The 20,299-nt window shown below is 47.7% G+C and overlaps 1 protein-coding gene across 1 annotated transcript; it reads left to right on the plus strand.

Annotated features, from left to right (window-relative positions):
• Nucleotides 1–1,883: 1,883 nt before the first annotated feature.
• LOC104405093 (leucine-rich repeat-containing protein 75B-like) lies at nt 1,884–17,502 on the plus strand. The gene is made up of 4 exons (XM_010013693.1): nt 1,884–1,919; nt 2,621–2,749; nt 5,904–6,016; nt 16,853–17,502. Exons 1-4 carry the CDS (start codon nt 1,884–1,886, stop codon nt 17,373–17,375), a joined length of 801 nt encoding a protein of 266 aa, XP_010011995.1. The 3' UTR covers nt 17,376–17,502.
• The last annotated feature ends 2,797 nt before the right edge of the window (nt 17,503–20,299 follow it).

Raw genomic sequence — 20,299 nt, forward strand, 5'->3', positions numbered from 1 at the left:
TTTGTAACCTGTAAAAAGAAAGAAATACCTTGTTTGGTGGACAGTGATGATATTTAACACCATACCTCATCACTGTGCCTTGGGCAAGGGTACAAACACCCCAGAGAACACAGAGCAATGGTGGGACCAGAATCACAGCCTTCTCAGCTGAGCAGACATGCTCAGCCAGACCAGAGCTCATGAGCTGCTGGTGTGTGCCTCTTGCTGCAGGCAGCTTCTGCTCCCAGCAGAGAGAGACCTTGCCTAGCCCTGCAGGTGTACCCTGCAGTGTGTAATTGTATCTGCTAGTGGGTTTTGGCCTGTGGACTGCTCTAGGATGTTGGGAGCGTGTAATAAACTAAAGCAAGCCAGGCAGAAGCAGATCCACTACCGGAGATGCAAGGTCCCAGCATTTTAGAAGACCGCACTTAGAATAACTATAAACCACAGGTGTACACTCAGGTACACTTGCTTTGTACAGGAACACTTGGACAACTTCACTGCATGTCACCTTAACAGTCTCAAAAATATCAGCTGCAAAAGACAGACCAGATTTCTGCTGGTCTAAATGGACATCACTCAGCTGAAGCCAGGGGAGACAACAGATTTACACCAGCACAAAGTCTGGTACAATCTGATTTCCCTGCCCCCAGACAATGGCCAAGTATAATTTTTAAGATAACAGCACTAAGCAAACTGATCTGGCAAGACTTAAAATATTCTGCTGTCTGCAGCCACACTTTAGGTGGTACAAAATTTTCCATGAAATGATAAAGAGGGAGGGAAGTAAGTAAAATGAACCAGAAAATGTCCCTGGGCTAAGAATTCATGGACTATCAACATGAAGTGAATATTTACAGCTACATTACTTATAAGGCCCTTGCAGGCAGGATTTATAATAGGAATGCAGATTCATCTTAATAGTATAGCTCCAACTGGGGGAGTTTAATTACTGCTCTGACATCCACTGCTGCATGCCCAGCCATGCCATCCTCTTGGCAGCTTTCTTCATCTGCGCATATTACACTTGGCGTAGGAGGCTCCATTTCCCTGAAGCCTTATGGTGAAGGGAGACATTGGCATGGTGCCTCGGTATGCTCCTGGCCCACATCCAGCTGTGTCTGGCTGTCTGTCTTTCGGGACTGATCCACTGCTTGGGTTCCTTGGTTGCTTATGAGTGTCATCTGTGCATCCAATGAATTACAGCCCATTACCGAATGGGGCTGTAAAGCATTTGATTTATTATCCCTTTCTCCACTAGATCTTATAGCCAGGGTCTCTTTGGTATTGTGCTCTCTGCACGATCCAGGCAGGAGAGAGTAGGTACAACACTGGCTTTACTTGCTGCATAGGGTAGAGATCCCACACCTCTGCTAGCTATGGCTCTGTCCCTGCTGCTGATGGATGTGTGTACACCCAGCTGGCTTTTTCTTCTCTCTCTCTTCTGTTTTTAATTTCTCTGAGCTCTCAGTGCACCTTTCACTGGTGGTGCACACATTCTGTGGAGCAGCGCGAACATATGGGGCACCCATTTGCTTATTCATTTCTCCTGGCAGCAGCATACAGAATGTGCACAGGACTTGTTTCCTCCCCCAGCTGAGCCCTCCTTGTCAACTGAATCAAACTCAGCACTATACCTATTAGGGAGCTCCTTTGTTCTACATTCCTGATCCTGGGTTATTCTTTTTGTGACCTTAAGGTATTTTCAATGTATGTCGTCTCTCTTTACCGGATGCCCTTTTTTATTTTCACAGCCCTGTGGTACCTCCTGATTGGAAGTAATTGTGCCATATATTAGATCTTAGCTTTCCTCTTAACAAGAAACAGCTTAGCTCTTTGCAGTATCACCCATCTGGCCCCTCAGAGGCTTTTTTGTTCCCAAGGATGCTGAGGTTTCTTCCAGTATGTCCAAAGGTGCCCCATACTTGAGGTCCATGCAGGTAAGTTGCATGGACTACTGATATTCCGCCATCTCATGCTGTGGAAGATAGGAAGAGGACTCCTCATGACTGTCATGGATGACATGGACATGTCATCCCCATGGACTACCATGGTACTGTCATGGTAGCTACCTATAAATTTACCATTACACCCAAAAGGCAATACTGGCAGTGCTTAGCACTTAGCAAGAAATTCAAAGCACAGCTAAATTCATATTGATGGGCAGGACTTCTGCTCTGCCAGCCACCAGCAGGGCATATGGCAACATTTAAATGGTTTGATTCTTCCTGGAAAGCTGAGATTGGAGAGGCAGGTTTAGAGCCAGCCTTCCTGCTCAGCTTCTTCAGCAGATTCACACATAGAGACTGATAGAGCTGTGAGCTTCTCTGGAGCTAATTCTCTCTGGGCTTCAGCCAGCCTGGGAATAATACCACTCTTACCTTCCCAAGGTAGGTGGAAACCAGGTGGTCAGTCCATAGGCTGACTAGCTGAACTCAACACTGCATCTCATTCAGCTCTTTGTCTGTCCACATCTCCCATCACAGTAATGCTGAGTCAGACACAGCTGCTTCACCTTTGTTGGATAGTTTCCTGCACTGAGCAACCAGCTGGCACCTCACCACATTTATTTTCTGGTTTCAAAACCACCTCATGATTATAGCTTCAAGGAAGCCCATGTATCTGACTGTTTTTCCTGTAGGACCTGGGACTGGAAGGAACATTCCTCAATGAAGTGCTCTACAAAAATGCAACTTTCCTTAACTTGGTGGATCCCATCTCCCACGACTTGTTGATGAGCCTCGCTAGAGATCTGCAGTGTCCCAAAAAGGTGAACCCTTCCCCCAGCCCAATGAATATTTTGCAACATAACACTGATACGAAGAGAGCCCAAGCACAGTGGTGGGTGGTGCTCTGCAGTCTTTCAGGACCAGCCAGTGTATGCCCTTGGAGTGGTAGCATATAGATTGTGGTATATATTTCTGTAGAAATGAGTTAAAACTACCTCAGAACATGAATGCAGCTGAAGGAGGGGAAGGGGGCTGTTACGTGCACAGAAATCACTATTTTTGTGCCAATAGTAAACTTGATAACGGGGTACAGGCCAGATAAAAATATATGGGGTGGACAGTGGTGCCATATTCCCTGGGACACCCCAGAGGTTCCAAGCAGCTTGCTTATCAGGGGGCTTGCGGGGCTGCAGAGGGGAACAGAGATCTCTGTGCACCTCTGCCCAAATTGATGCCCCTGCAAGAGAAGGAGAACCACCTCTCTCTTGCCAGGGCCTTTGCTATATATAACTGCCCTCACCCAGCATTACACCCCCCCTCTAACCTTCCAGATCCCTAAGGGCAGTGCTGTAGGAATATATTATAATTCAGGGCCCAAGAAGCAGACACGACAGTGCACAGTACCCCTGAACTGCTTCAGCATGTTACTTCAGAGACAGGAGAGCAGAGCAAGGCTGGGTGTAGACAAACATCAAGGATACACAGTCCCACTGCAACAGCGGTATCTTTCTGTTACCAGTTTTGTTTTCTAACACCAGTAACTTTTGTTACTCTTTGCTACCGCAAACACTTGGATTTGCAGTACATCCATTTACTCATCAGACTTGGCAAGTGTCATGTTTGCTTTATGAGGAGAGCAAGAGTGAATTTCTTTATTCAAAGACAGATACGACTTACACAAAGCTCAGAGCAAACAGCAGGGCCCTAGGGAATACACTGAATGCTTGCTGTAGATTCCTGGCATTTCTAACCTTGTTCTGTCATCTCCTGATGCTCTCATAACACTTAACCTGTCAGGTGTCAATAGACAAAGCACATTTAGACAAAGTTCAATCGTCATCATTGGGCTGCAAAGCAGCCTATCTAAGATCTTTTAAAGCGTAATTTTAGTGCAAATTTTATAAGCATCTAAAAAGGAAGCGGGTGGGTTGCAGCAGCGCCTCTTAACCATACTTCATTTGACCTCACCTCCAGCTGTTTTACCAGACCATCTCCAACCTCACACTGTGCAGAGCCCTTCAGCACGACCTTACACAGGTACCTAGCAAATAACACACTACAGTTCTTACCTACCTGCATATACTTCTCCTCCTCTATTTTCCATGTGTTATGTGACACATGTACCATTATACAGATTAGATTTTCCCCATTCCTAAGGAAAATGCTGAGTACCTGAGCTGGCCCTCAAAACCAACAGGAGTTTAATTAAGGGGCTGGAAACACTCAGTACCCTACGGCACAAACCTTAGCAGCCCACGTCCCCTGTCTGAGCATCTGGTGAGTGTAACTGCATTACAGGCAAGCAGGCTGAGTGCAATTCCCAGTCTGTCAGTGGAAATTAAGTCAGTGAGGACACGGGAAAGAACAGGACAGTAATTCTGAGTTGTGAGCCAACAAATGCTTTCAGAGCACTGTGCCAGCTTCTGCGCTGAAGCCTGCAGTGCACGTGCACCCACTTGGAAAGGTTTGCTGTTTTGGTGACAGCAGGGTGCCACTTGCAGCCTTGCCAGCATAGCAGTAGCCTAGAACAAGGCACCTAACCCAAGGGCATGGGCCAGTCCCTGTGGGGTTCTTAGGGGACCTGTGACAGGGATGAGGGAGTACTCAGCTTAGCACTTAGGCTAGGATCCCCCTCTACTTGGCACAGCACAACAGCCACATGCTGGCAGCACATCCCTGGAGAGTTGAGCTGATTCAGGGACTGCTGAGGAAAGTCACAGTGCAGCTGCTGGCCCATAGCACAGCGCTGTAACCACTTGCCATAAAGAATGAATTAGCATATTCCCCTACAGCTTACTATGTGTTTACCTACCAAATGCCTAAATGCACATGTTGCACAACAGCTGGAGGGCTGAGGAATGGGAATGCAGGTATCTGCCAGCATTTAGAAAATACGATGAAGAGGGCAGAAATCCCGGCCTTCAGCAGCTGCCATTTGCCATTCTGCTTCACCAGAGGAAGAGAGGTGCTGTTCAAAGCCATGGCAATAGAGAATACATGCAAAAATAAACTCAGGAAGGTAACAATCATCTTAGTGCCACCTTTTCCTGACGGATTACTACTGCAGGGGCTGGAGGGAACTGCTGGCATTGGGAAGCGCCCAAACTCAAACCTCCAGGAGCAGAATGGATGCAAGGATGTAAGATGGAGTATGGGGTACTCATTGGTTCCCTGTCCTGCTATCTCCCAGCTGGAGCACGGGAGGGAACAAAGTCAGGGTGCTACTGCAGAAGGAGCGGGGATGTCCCATAGCACATCCAGCAAGCAGCACCTCAGGGATGGGGCAATGTGCCAATTGCTAAACTTTCCATATCAGGGTAACAGATAAGTCGGTCCAAAGACAGTATGTAGTGAGACTTTGGGAAGCGTAGCAACAAGGTCATTGAGAGAAATTTAGCAGTCCTGTACCACACTGTTGGCAGCTTGTCTGCACAGCTGGGGACAAGTGCTGCTGAGGATACAGCAGTGAGGAGTTGAGACACCCATGCTGTCCCTGCATTGGGCTTTCAATAACAGTGGAAGTCTTCTGAAGAAAAGGGTGTAGGGGGTCCCTGCACACAGCCCCTCACACTGTCAGCCACCTCTGCCCTCCTGAGTGTTGCCTGGCCTAGAGCCAGACTCCCTGCCACAGCTATAGAAAATAACCCCTCTTCTGAGCTTCACTTGCTCCTGGGTAGGCTGTGAAAGTTTAGCCCCACTCTGGGCAAGAACATGTTGGCTGGGCTGGGGTCTTTTCTGGCAGTGCACAGCTCCTGCTGCTTCTCCTCCACCTCAGAAGGAGATGGCATGTAGCAAAGGCACCTCAGGCCTTCTCATCACTCTTCTTTCATCCTCTCTTTCTCTTCATCTCCTCCCTTATATACATGCACCTGCTCCACTACCACCCCTGCTCCTTTTCCATCTTCCTCTGTTTTCTCCCTTGCCTTCTCTTCTGCTGTGGCATACACAGAGTCTAAGGTGCCCCTTTGCTTTCAGGAATATGACCCCTGGAAATCCTCAGACAGGATCTGCAGGCAGCTGATTTACCACCTAACCCCCCACTCGAAATGGCACCGGCACGGCATGTCCCGGAGGAAGTCCCAAGTGTGGTAAGCAGCATGGCAGGGACACTGTGGATGGGCATGGAGGGGGATCTACCAGGAGAAATTGTGCTGCAGCCCAGCACCACCCCAGCCTGCCACTGGGATGCCACTGGCCTTCTCAGAGAAAGGTAGGACTGAAAGCCTGCATGGCAGCCCCTGCTCAGTTTCTTAGAAAGCCCCAGGCAAGAAGCACAGGGTCACTACCAACACCCCTCTCCTTGACCTGGTTTGCTATTTACTCCTTTTTATGTAGTCTTATAGTTCCTCAACCTCTCCCAAGTGCATCAAAATCAATCCCACTGATTGCAAAGTGAAGACAACTCTCCTGGCAGGGCTGGCAGGGTGTCTGGCCCTAGGAGCATGGCAAAGGCTGGCAGCCTTGCACATACACACACCCATGAGCCAAGCTGAGATGGCCCCCAGCTCTGCATCCCACTTTGTCCTTGTTTATCCCAGTAAAATTTCTCAGCCTGTAGGGAAGGTCTCCCATTAAAAGGCACCACCAGAAGCTGATCACCCCACTCAGCAAGAACAACTGTGGAATGGCTGACAGAGAGGTGACCATCTTTACTTACCTCCCATTTCTCTGCCAGGACTAGAAGGACCTGAGATGGTGTAAAACCTCAAGTACAGGGAACCCAACTCAAAGTACGCTGGCCACTGACAGCTCCTGAATGTCAGCTGCTTTTCACTACTACAGACATATCAGACACCCACACTTGTTCTCTCCTTGAGATCTGATGGCTTTTCTAACCAGATAAAGAGCAGTCCCTACTTCTTTTAAATCCACTCCTTCTTTCCTCATTTTCTTCAATCAAAGCCTGTTCCTGTGACACAAATCATCACTGCTAAAGAAAAGACAGACAAATTAGTAAGAAAAGAGCTCATGTCAGTCCCATGAGCTTCTTAGGAATAGAATCATAGAATCAACCAAGTTAGAAAAGATCTTGAAGATCATCAATGCAGGACTGGATAAAAAAAATGCAAAATTGGCAGCACTCTGAGAATGGCCTTGGGCTCTTCTGAGGCTTTCAGTCTTTGCTGCGTGTGCCAGCAACTTAAAATTCCCCATGGAATTGCCGTTTCCACTGTACCTTTCATTCTGACTCAGAGGCAGTGCATCTTAAGCAATAAAATCCCTAATACCATGATTTCCAGGCCATCTGCCTCTCATACCTGTAGCCCCATTTTACCACTGTGAATTTCAATGGTCTCAATCCCAGCACTCCACAGGGCAGGACTGTTCGTGCTGGTTTGCAGGTGGGAGCCACAGCACAAAACAAGACTGAGGGACCAGAGATTGGTGAGTCCTTTTCCAGACCCACTCGGTTAGATGACATTTTCCCTAAGGGATCCTGCAGAGCACTAGAGATGCAGGATATAGAGAGTAGGTCAAACCTCATCCCCATCCAAGACAGAAAGACTTAAAGATAAGAAGTGCTGAAAATTCGTAGAACTCGATAGAGGGTGGCTGTCTCCATTCCATGCTGAAACTCACCCCCATTCTGGTTTTCCAAGTGAAAAATCCTTCCCTGCTGCTACTAACTCAACCCTCTGCCTCCGTACTCCTGTTTGCAGGACAAACCTCTCCTCTAGTTGGACTTCGGGCTGGAAAGTCAAACTGGAAATGTTCCCCAACTGCACAGTCCAGGGAGAGCAGAGGACTGCCTGCTGCAAACTCATCACTTGCTAACAACACAGAGAGGAGGTCTGTGGCCAGAGGAAGAGCTCTGGGCCCCATGAGCCCAAATCCCACACAGAGGGGTCAAGCCAAAAGGTACAGGGCATTGGCCAGAAACAGAGCATCTGTGAACATAAGCAGGGAGAGGGCATCAAGACAATATGCAATGGAGGGAAATACAGGTCTAAAATGGGCAGCCCTGCCTGGCAGTCAGGCCCAGCTGCACAGTATTACATAAAGCACAAGATAATTGTGATTAAGTATTAAACAGCAGAGCTTTACTTTTAAGACTGGAGAGGAATTGGTTTGCAGCAAAAGACACCTGCAGAGTTGATACTTGAGGCTTCTGCAAGAAAACGGATGTTGTCAGTAGCAGGAAGGCAAGAAATACCCACTTCATTTGGAGATGCAAACACCTGTTTTTGTCCAGATGGGCTGATTTGATGACTTCAGAGACAGTGTCTGCCTCTGAAGCCCATGCCCTTGGCTTGCACCCTTCCTGCCATCATCAAGGTCCTGTAAAAAGTATGGGTGTAGCAGTAATATTTTGAAGGCATTTCTAAAATCTAGTGGGCATCTGGGACAACAGGAATCAGTGCATGGAGACCACACTGAGAAAATGAATTCATTTTCCTCTTGCTTTTGTGATCCCCTGGGCTTTGGCTTCTGGCTTTCACTGAGCTGATGGAGGGCCCCCTTGTTCTCTTCTGAAATGTGATTTCTGCTTTCTGGCAGCATGTTAGATGGGTCGAGGAGATAATTAACAAGAGAGCTTCCAGCATCTGCCATGTTCTAATTATGTTTGGGCTGTTACGGAGATGTGGTATGGGAGATGGAAAGGACCTGCAATACTGGCTCCAGATCACACATCAGGTGTTCCTCCCCACTGCCAAATAGCAAACCAGCAGGTCAGAAGCAAACTACCTGTAGTTACATCCCCCTATTCTCAATAGGACCCACAGCATCCAGCAAGTAGAAACCTAAGCCACTCATGTACTAATAAAGCAGAAATAATAAGGTACATTTCTTACAGGCCAGAAGCAGAGTCCGTACAGAAACATGGAAGGAGAAAGCTTATAGCAGCACAGTGAACTCTCTGCAACAGTAGAAGACATCCAGCCCAGGCTGCATCTATTTTCTCTGCCTGATTAAACTGTCAAAGGTGATGCTGAGAGGCAGTTTGCCCTCTGCATCTATGCCTGTGAGTTCTTGACAATGGCTGTCTGCCTTGTACAGTGGAGGGTTAGCAGTGTTCCAGCTATGCAGTCACCCAAAGAGACTATTTCAGCTGCCCAGATGATACTCAGAAAGCTTGCCGTACTGACAGCAAGGGCTCAATTCTCCTTTCCCGCAAAAGCCTGTCTCAGGTCTGCAACTTCCAGCCAACAGCCACACCCCACTTGCAGCTGACCTTATTGGGTTGGCTGCCTAACCAAACAGAGAAGGTGGGATCCTGGGGGATTTAAAATTTAAAACAGAGAAGCTGGAGGATAAGACTTCACAGCAGGGACCAGCACGACTTTGCTGCACAATTTTCAGTCCCTTATATCCTCCTGGGAATTCGGTTTTAGCAGCATTTTACAGTTGTATAGATCACTCACATTTAATGAGCAGAATACATCCTAGAGTGTTCTGTAACTCCAGCTTCACTTCCTTATTAAATGGACATTTACAGTGTAAAAAGAGTAATGGATGAAGAAATGCTGCTCTACACATGTGGACTTTTTAGGCTATCAACACAACTTCTGGGGAATTTTGACAGATGCAGGATTTTTTTGTATTATCAATTCTTGTTTTCAGAAGTTGAGACCTTCTGCAAAGCTAAATTAAGGAAAACTGTATGTGCTGTGCAAGTGCCACCATCTACCTCTAGAACAGGGCTGGACCCAAAGAGTGTATTACTTTCTGAGGGCAAGGTACACTGGATTCAGAGTGGAGAGGGAAAGGGTATCAAGTGAAGACAGTCTTTGCTTGGAGAGCTGGGTCACAGCCTAGTGCTGCAACTAAGCTGTGGATTACAACTGAGCTGTCTTGGCAAAAGCCATGTCAGGGAACCTTAATGGATCTTCCACTTGCCTCATCCCCAGAGCTGGCTACTTCAGTGTAACTACTTCCTTTCTTAAGTGCAAGGATCAAACCTGAATCCACAAAACACGCAGTCAGTAAACACAAGATGATCTTTACAATCAGGGTGTTCTGGGCACAAGAAAACAACCAAAAAACCATCAGATTTTCCACATGGTGACTGGTTCTGGAAGAGCAAAGGCAGTTGTGTGTATGGAGTTAGTAACTCCCAAACTGCATGCATCTGAGCTTTCTGTTTCACAGGTCTCACCACAGTTTTACTTTGCTCATCTGAGTGAATTTCATCTTGGCTAATCCAAAGTTGGGTGGAGAACTGAGTATCCCTTCTGGGCTCATTGCTCCATTTATCAATTATTAATGTGCATTGTTCAGATATTGTGGCATTAGATGCACTTTCAAAATGCAATGAAAGCACTTCTGTCTACAAGACTGCAAGGAAATATCTTTAAAGGGCTTTGGATCTTTTTTTCTTGAAAACATCACTCAGGGCTGTGGATAGCAGCTCTGACAGATTAAATCCTAGCCTTTACATGGCATGAGATGAATATTAACTACAGCTTTATGTCACCCTTATGCAACAGGGTAAACAGGCCTCATCATCCCTGCTTAAGCGATAGGAAGCCAAGTTAGAGAATACCAGTCAGTAAACTAAAACCACATGGTAATAGTCATATGGGAGTACAAGAACTGCCCCACACAACGTTTTCAAGAAGCTGCTGCTCACAGAGATGTTATCTGGACAGAGACGAGCTGGTGAATAAGTTTTGGAAAGGCAGGAACTATCCCCTCATCTTACAGTGAAGAGTCCCAAACAATATGCATGGTCAGGGTTCCCAGCAGCATCGAGAGGCAGGTATATCTGCAGAGGCTGTTGGAGATGGTAGAAAGGGTCATCCAGCAGCTTAACACTGCCCTGTCATAAATCAGAAGAGGAACTCCGAGCCTGGCAAGCAGAAGCTGCAGGACACTGATAGAGAGAGAATAAGTGAAACAATGGAGGCTGGGTGACAGATGGTAGTTAAAAGGAATCAGCAGAGACCTTGTGCCTTCATGACTCTTACACAGTTCAAGATCTGACAAAGACATGGGCCAATACAGGACACTTACAGTGAGGAGGCAGCATTATTTGCTGCATTGCTAGGATAGACCTAAATAATGAGGGGAAACAACTAGAGGTCCTGGACAGATCATGTGGCAGCAGGAGGGATGCTGAGGGTTCACAGCTCTCTTGAACACACCTTCAAGGACAGAGTGAAGGTGACAGCAGAGCAAGAAGGAAGAAGGGTGTTCAGCTGTATCAATACCTACAGGTACCCATGTCCCACCCCAACTGCAGAGGGAGGGTGGTAGGAGAAAGGCTGCCTTTGCACTCCCTGCTCTCCAGAGTGAGGGATCTCCCACAGTTGATCAAAAGACCTTGGGTGCAAGGATGGAGATGTGACTGAGGAACAACTCATGGAAGTCCCTTCTCATGGAAGTGGCCTATTTGTGCACTGCCTCCATCTTTGCAGAAGTGCTGGGCCCAGCCCCACCAGCTCAGGCTGGGTTAGTCTAGGTCAATGCTTTTGAGGCTTCACTTTCCTTTTTCATGTCTCACTAGAAGCAGCTAAAGCCAACCATGCACAGCAGGACCCTGTGCCACAGAGAAGCAAAGCAAGCAGATTATGCTAAGTAGGTGATTAAAAAGCCCAGAGTCCATCCCCTGAATCACTGCTGAAAGCAAAGAAGCCATCCAGACATGTCTGTCACTAGGTTCTATGCAAGGAAGAGCAGCCAAGAGATACCAGACTGGCAGTGCCTGTTAATGAAGGTGGGGGTGCTCAGTGATGGCAGTCTCTGGCAAAAGAAAATTTTACAGTTGGAGGCAAATTAAAAATAAGAGGAGGAGGAGGAGAGGGCTGGTAATTCCCCTGAGACAGGCAAGCAGTTCTGGACATCCCTCATTACTGAAATCTAGTCTGACTCTTAACGTTTCCTCCTAGTCTCTCTCCATAGCATGGAGATAAGGAAATGAGGCTGGGACTCCACAAATCTGAACATTCTTGGCCTGAACAACCTCTTTCAAACCCCACAAAGCTAAAAAGAGGCAGCAGCCACAGCAGTGCTTGGCAAATCCCATCAGACCAATGGTCAGGAGATGTTATACCCCTTCCCTGCAGCCACCAAAGAATTTAGCTGATGAGTGAGATATTGAAGGGATTCAGTACTAATAAATATATACAAGTGCTGAGTCCTTAGCTTCATGGACTCAAAGAAGGACTTGGAAGATGGCCTAAGGGTTAAGTCCCTTAGGACAGGTCCTGGAGAAAAATGACTAGCAGTTCAGGTCTCCTCATTGTTTCATCTCAAGATAGCTCTGAATTTGCTTATTTTAGCTGAGTTTCCAGGAGAAAGGAACAGTGACTGAGCCTTATCTGGAGAGAGGAAGATTTTTACCCCAGAAAAAAGCCAATAGAGGCACAAGATCATTTCATCCCTTTCCTAGCCCAAATTTCCAGCTAAAGGAGAGTGAGCTTTACTCTGACGTGTGCAGGTCCCTTAGAATCACTGCTCTCTGGGCTGATCCTGTGTGGATTTTACATGGCCAGGCTCATGGTGCAGCCCGGGGACTGCTGAAGGGTAGACTTGGCATCTAGGGAAGGGTGAAAGGAAGGCTGCCTGCCTGTTAGTGGGAGAAAGACCAGACCCCAAGGAGGGAGTTAGGAAAAACACAAGAAAAAACTTGTTTCACAGCAGAAACAAGGAGATGTACCAAGAAGAGCTCTCATCCCTCAGCAGTGCTGGACCATGGTTGCAAGCAGGAGGGTCAGCAGGCCAGGTGTCCCTTACTGGATGCTCATGTAGCTGCAGGCAGGCAGGAGGGGACAGGCTGCTGATTATCCTTGCTTAATGTTTCACAGAATTTCTCATTTTCAGCCATTTCTCCAGGGAACAGGGGGTTTGTTTCCTCTCTGAGCTTGTCGCAGATAATACAACACAGTCTGCTTCCCTGCGGCCAAGGTCCAGATCCTTGTTAAATGCAAATCCCCACAATTACTAATCTGCACACAGCACCAGTTGCAATAGCATTAAGTTGCTGGCATCCAGCCTCCAGAGCTTTGCAGTCCTCTGCCCACAAGTCCGCTGGGCATCAAGACCGATGTCCTAAGTTGCTGCCTTGTCCCACACAGAGGAAGCTGAAGCAATCTTTAAGCCTATTTCACATGCAGAAGTTAGGGGATTATAGTTTACTTCCATTTCCCTGGAACTAAAACTGGCATTTTCTCAGCTGCTGCTGAAGTGTCTGAGCCTGGTGTCCAGTCTATCGTGCACCCTCCCTCCTCCCCTGAGAAATAGAGCTTAGCAGAGCTCCAAAAAAAAATACTAAGTGACAGATAATTCAGAATAAAGCATCTACCCAGATCTCCCTGTCCCTTTTCTGACAGCAGATATATTTACCTCTAAAGCAATAGAAGAAAAGGAGTGGGCAGCTATTCTGTGCCCTGCCCTAGAGATAGTATTTAGCTGCACATAACCACCTCTTGGAGCTAGCATGCGTGAGGCATCAGATCTCATGCTTCAGCACTTACCAGAGAGCTGAGGGCCTTGCTGCGGGATTAGGGGTTATGTCCACCAGGGTGAGGCTTCTACAGACATATCCCTACAAGAGGCATTTTTACAAGCAAGAGAGTAACTTAAATACAGAATGAGCCCACAGTGCTGAGACAGGAGGCACAGAGTCATCCTGGCAGGTACAGCAATGAGGGCAAAAGGAAGCAGCAGAAGTACAGGAAAGGAAAGAAAAACAAGCCAGCAAAGGAGAGAGGGCGGGCTCTGGCACAGGACAGGGGGTTTTAAGCACATTCAGCCAGGAACAGTCCAGTCTGGAGAATCAGTTATGGGAAGATAATTTGTCTGCTTGATTTAAGCCTCCTTGGTGTGTTGGCTTGTTGCTGGGGAGAGCAGCAAGGGGTACCTGCTCTGGTCAGAGCATGATACATGACTTATTACTGCAGTGCCTACACGGCAGTCAACAGGAGGGGAAGCTTAATAGGGCAGAGACAGACAAACACATTGCTTTTGTCCTTCTGACATTTCCCCTCACGTAACACTGTCTGCACTCAGAGCCAAGTCACTCAAAATGGGACCCCAGGAGCCCTTCAAACTTGCCCCCTGTTAAGAAAGCTGCTGCTGCAGACGTAGCAGAGGAAAACCGGCACCTGAACGCTGAGGCCCGGCAGAGGGAGTGGTGCTGGCTCAGACATGCCCTCCAGTGGTCCCCACTCCAGCCTGATTCCCACCCCCATACCAAACTGGGAGCACTAAGGCTTGTTCTTTGCAGCTTTGTAATGGGAAGGTCAGATGAAGCTTTGAACAGACTCCAACAAGGCTTGGGGCTGGAGAGGCCCTATGTTTATGTCTCCTTTGTGTGCTCCCCCCACCCAGGATCTGCCGTTGGTTGACAGCACTGGGGAAAAGGAATTCCAGGAACCACAGGCTGTGTTTGCACAAAACAGGCACTGAAGTCATTGCAGGCTTACCTCTATGCTTGTTATCCTGTGTTCCCCCAGACCCCCAACAAAGTCTTACTCTAAACCAGTACAGGCCAGAGAAGGCTTCCATCTCACCTCCTGCACCAGCCCTTACTGGATAGAGAAAGGGGACTATTTCCCCTGTGCAATCAGGCTTACATTCAAGATTAATTTCTCCCTGCTTAATCTCACACCAGTATGAATGCATATCTCCACTGTGCATTTGATGCTTAGTTTTGCTAGAACAAGTACTCTGCATCAAACACCCAGATAAAACACCTAGAACAGCTAAAGGGATAACATTGTTTCAGGGGAGACTGAAGACTCTTCCAGCTTTGAGGCCAGTCCCTGATAGAGTTTATACAGTTTGAACCCTCTTTTGTGGTAGATTGTGCCACACCACTGCTAGTCACTGGTGACAAATTATACCAAAAAAGCACCCAACAGGAGAGTTGACAAGATACAGCTCCAAGGCAGCCTGGGCTGATATCAAGCATCCCTTGATGTAGCACAAAAAGTGGGGCTAGTCCAGTGCCTTCCAGTCTGCAGTATGCATAGTTCACAACTCCTACTACTGTTATTGCAGCAGCTAAGAGAGCTGCACTGCTGCAACAAGCAACGTGATTGATTAATTCTTCACAATCCTGTCTCTGGGGCCCTGATACTGGAGAGATCAAGTACCATCTTCAAATGAAGGCCCTTTGGAGAACTTATTTGTGTGGTTTCAAATTAATATTTCACCAGTACATCAGTCTCTGCTGTACAGTATAGACAAGCGCTGCTCCCCTTCCCCGTCCCGTGATTCACTGGGAAGTAGTCTGGGTTATGTAAAGTGTAAACACTGAGTAATGCATAAGGCTGTTTTAAACCTTTAGGCCTGAAGTTATTTCATATTGTTACTACCTGTCTACAATTAAAGCTCATTAACTCAAATGCAAGTTTGCAGATACAGCCTGAGCCTTGCACAGTGAGTTCCTATGAGAAGCATAAGGACATAAAGAAGCAGCCTTGAACAAAGTGCTGCTTAACCCAGAATAGGTATTTGTGGGCTTGAGAATTGACAGGACAGGCCGTGAGGTCTTTCCCCTCACACTCCTACAAGAAAGCACAGCTACAGGTTTGCCAGTGTTGAATGTGTCCACAAAGGGCTGTTGCCTGCACTAATGCACATTTATTCACTTGCATGACATGCTCATAGGGGATTATTAAGGACTGAGATTTCCAGGATGCCATGAACTGCATGTGTAAAGCAAAGCTATAGAAGCAGTGTCACATCCTCTCACAACTGCAGAAGGGCCTGGCAACTCTAGTGCTTGTAGGGACATTCTCACCTGCCATGGGAGCTCCTGCGGTGCTGCAGCCTCCTCCGAGGAAATTGCATGTCCCCGTGTACCCATTGCTTTCAGGGACTGGCTGTGCCACGGGTGTGCAGGACACTACGGAGAGCCAGATAGGAAGAGTGGGGACCTTCAAATTGGTGGTTAATTCTTAACCCACCCTGCTCCTCCCAAGCTCAACAAGGCACTTAGAGACCCCACTGAGCACATGATTTAGTGACACCGATTAGTGGGGGTCCTACTAGGGCTCCCTTAACCTTAAAGCTAGATCTGCCTGAAAGGACAGCAAAACTAATATCATTTACACCAAGACATTAGGTTCTCCTGCAGCATATCCCCACCAGCTCCTATGGCCCCACAGCTTCCACTTCCCACAGCACTCTCACAATCCCACAGTCCGTCATAAAACTCCTCATCCTACTCCTCTTGCATACACAGCCTCATAGCACACCTTTGCCAGCTGCACATCTTACCTACCTCATCCTCACTCCACATGCCAGGCAGACTGCAGAAGAAATGGCTAAAACCCCCTCTCTAGATTTCTTTTAGCACCCCCATGTCCTCACAGCTGCAGCAGATCCCAGATGATTTGCTGACCACAGAGACCCAAATAGGCAGCCACTGGTGTTGCTTAATGACTAAGTGCTGCTTCGGAGGGCTTTTAAAGGGACATGCAGTAAATCCACTCCTGGAGTGCAGTTTGCCTATAGGTTGTTTTCCTGATAAAATACCCATTTCTCAGCCTTTTAACACTTCTGTCCTCTGCAGTAGCCCTGCAGCACAGTCTACTTGCAGCAGACTTTGGCATTCACTTGGACAGGTGGTGCACAAACAGCCCACTCACAGTGCAAACCAGCACACCTTGAAAGTTTGCTTGCCTTGGTTATTTCTGCTTTCTATGCATGAGCATCTCTACATGCTCAAAAAGCCAAACCCATTGAAATGTGCTAGTGGAAGATACTTCAGCATCCTGTGTTTAGCCAGGTCTGGCAACGTTTATGTGTAAGTGCTGAGAATATACAGGAAAGCCCCAGGACACAGTCTGCCCAGAGGCATGGTGCAAACTTTGTGCCTGTTTCTCCAATGAACTCCATTAACCCTTTGCTTAACGTTCTAGCCCACGTTCTTAATGAGTTCTCCCCTGTCCCAAGTGCTCTCTCACTTGGGTTAGAGATGGACAAGTGGTCTCCTTAATGATGTCCCTGTCTCTCCCCTTTTCCACCATTAGCCTGAAGACCAGCCTACAGAAGAAAGCAAGCCAGGACTCCATGGATTTGTCAGGGATCCCCCTGACCATGCGGGATGTCCACCGCATGGCCTACTACCTGCAGAACAACAAGGACCACCTCACCTCTGTGGACCTGAGCTTCACCGAGCTGAATGATGATATGGTGCGCCTGCTGCTGCCCTTCCTCTGGGCACTACCCAAGCTCACTCATCTTTCCCTCAATGGCAACCGACTGACGCGGGCGACCATGAAGGAGCTGACTGATACCATGAAGGACATGAACAAATTTCCTTGCCTAGCCTGGGTTGACCTTGGCAACAACGTGGATGTCTCATCCATGCCACAGCCTTTGCTCGTGGGCCTGCGCAAGCGCCTCAGCCAGCAGACCACACTGCCTACCATCTATGAGGCGCTTGACTGCGACTCAGAGATCTCCAGCGGGCATGAGGGCAGCCAGCCAGAGGATGAAGCAGCCGGAAGCACCATGCCACGTGCTTTTTCTCAGCAGGGCTGCGAGAGGTGACTGGACAACAGGCCAGCACTGGCACACTGAAGCTGCCCCAAGAAGTCTTGAGTACAAACATCAAGCAGAGGGCCAGCTTTACCAGCTTCCTTTGGCTCTTTCCTCTCGCCTTCCCTAACATGTCCCCCCCACCTGCTCTGAGACAAAAGCCTGCCATCCCCCGACAATGTGCTCCACTTCCTCCCCTCACTGCAAAACCCATTGCCCATGTTCCAGAGAGGAACCAATGACTTACAGTGAACCTGGTTCCCAGGCAGGGTCTCACTGGAAGACGGGAAAAGACCTGTCGGAGTCAAGAATATCCTCCAGCAGCCATTGGGTTGAGGGAAATGGATGGGGGGAACCTGAAACAGAAACAGGCTTGTAGTTTACTTCCTTTCTTCCTTTTCCTATGCACCTTGGAAACCTTGGGACCTGCAGCCTTGAGTGTGAAAGGTGGTAGCCCAAGAGCCTAGCTGCTGTGGAGCTTAGTTGAAGGGCTCAGAGGCTAGATCTGGAGCCCGGCAGTGTGTCTCCCTCTTGTGTCTGGCTCCTTTTGTTTTGTTTTTTTCCTATTGTGTGTTTTGTATTAACCTCTGAACAAAGGGACTTGGTCAGAGACCATTGGATCGCATAGGCTGGGGCGGACACATGGCTTGGAATTGCAGCATCAGGATATTTGCTGTGTGACCGGGGTGAAAGGGAGGGGAAGGAGGTATGTGTTGGTGGGAGCATGGGGGATGGGATGAGTTGGGATGGGATGGGAGGAGGGAGTGGGAGCAGTCTTGTGGATTAGCAGGATTGGTTTCAAAACCTGTGCTTTTGTACTAAAATTACAAGTTCCAAGTGAAATGGAGAAAAAGCAGACAGCTAAGTGCATAACTGTGGCGCTAGAGGAGCAAGCAGTGGATGTGCCAGAGGTGGGCACTTCCCAAATGAAAGTGCAAAGCTTTGGCTCCTCATGGCATATTGCATACCTCATAATACAGACACGATGTGAGCAGCTGCATCGCCATTTCCAATGCTGTCCAAAACCCAAACCACCAATGCAATATTTCCAGTGTTTTCCACACTGCTCATGCTCTATGTAAACATAATAAACAGTTCTCTTGGACATGAGCATGAAGCACTACAGAGTCTGAGTACCCAGGTTGTTCACAGCAGCCCAGACGCTGCAAGAATATGGGCCAGGAGTCCTCATGCAGTGCTGAGCAGTGTGGGAGAGGAGCAGCAAGTGCCATTCACATTGGTGAAAGTGGTTCATCCCTCTAATGAAAGTAAAACGTGGATAATCATTTGTGGTAGGCTGCCACCCTTAAGTGTTGCAAGCTCTGATACAAATAAATTGATCACACTTTAGCTGGTAAGTCAAGACCTCTAAGTTATCTGTCCCCACAGGAATTCAGAGAGCAGATATGTTTCTGAAAGAGTGAAAAGTTATAGAAATTAGACATACTAAAAAAACCAAACCTAAATCCTGGCCCTCCTAAATTAACAGTGGTAACCTTGCCTACCTCTGCTGATTCTCTCTGGGAGTCTCAATACATACAAGCAACTCTCATATATTAAGCCACACAAATCCACATGAAATAGACACACCTTTCATGCTCCTTGCTGATTTTACAGACACTGCAGGAAGAAAATCAATTGTATTTTTCAAGCGATTTATCCTCTTTGGACCACAAGCGTGAGGGCACTGGAGAGTATCAGACAGGATCAACTACCAAAAGCCCCAGTAAATCCAGACCCCTGAGGAAGAAAGCTGGGTTTAGAGACACTGTACTGAGTATTACAACTTGACGCTGCAGATGGCTAGAGCCAGTCCTGTTTGTACTCCAGTCACTGGAGGAGGACCTCATGTCCTTCATGTTGTTAACTTGCAAAAAGAAGTGTTGTAAAGTCTGTCCAGCTGACCAAAAGAAGCAGAATATGTAAGAGGGTAAAGCAAACATAGCTAAGGCCAGGTGCTAGCTGCCCCATCCCAGTGGAGGAGGAAGAGAAAAGGCCCTGAGATAGCCAGAATATGATGTTTGGCCAGGAGGGTGAGGAACAGGGCATGCAAATGTAGCCAAACCCCAGCACAACCCAAGGTGGGAAGCAAGCACGTTCTCCCCTGTACAGCTGTCACCCAAAACCACTTTTTAGCCCTTCTAGTGAATCTAGAAGTGAAGAAGTCATTTCTGCATCAAAGACTGAGTTTGGGGAGCATGCAGGTGCTTTGCAAAAGGTAAACCAGAGCTGCTAAAGTGTCCATTCCCATTACTGAGGGAAAAGCTATGCTGCTCCCAGAGGTCACCAGCTGCCTCTTCTCACAACTCACTTTTCCCTTCTCAGTGTGGTATGTTACAGAATTACAGAACTGTTCTGGTTGGAAAAGACCTTTAAGTTCAAGTCCAACTGTTAAACCCAACACTGCCAAGTCCACCACTAAATAATGTCACTAAAAGCCACATCTACATCTCTTTTAAATACCTCCAGGGATGGTGACTCAGCCACTTCCCTGGGCAGCCTGTTCCAATGCTTGACAACCCTTCAGGGGAAGAAAGTTTTTGTAATATCCAATTTAAACCTACCCTGGCACATTTCCTCTCGTCTTATTGCTTGCTACTTGGGAGAAGAGACCAACACCCCCTTCACTACAGCTTCCTTTCAGGTAGTTGTAGAGAGCGATAAGGTCTCCCCCAGCCTCCTTTTCTCCAGGCTAAACAATCACAGTTCCCTCAGCTGATCTTCATAGGTCTTGTTCTCTAGACCCTTCATCAGTTTCATTGTCCTTCTTTGGACACACTGCAGCACCTCAATGTCTCTCTAGTAGTGAGGGCCCCAGACCTGAACACAGTGTTCAAGGTGCAGCCTCACCAGTGCCAAGTACAGGGGGATGATCACCTCCCTAGTCCTGCTGGCCACACTATTTCTGGTTCCAGCCACAATGCCATTGGCTGTGT

Source organism: Nestor notabilis, unplaced genomic scaffold (genome assembly GCF_000696875.1).
Source record: "Nestor notabilis isolate BGI_N333 unplaced genomic scaffold, ASM69687v1 scaffold5474, whole genome shotgun sequence".
NCBI lineage: Eukaryota > Metazoa > Chordata > Aves > Psittaciformes > Psittacidae > Nestor > Nestor notabilis.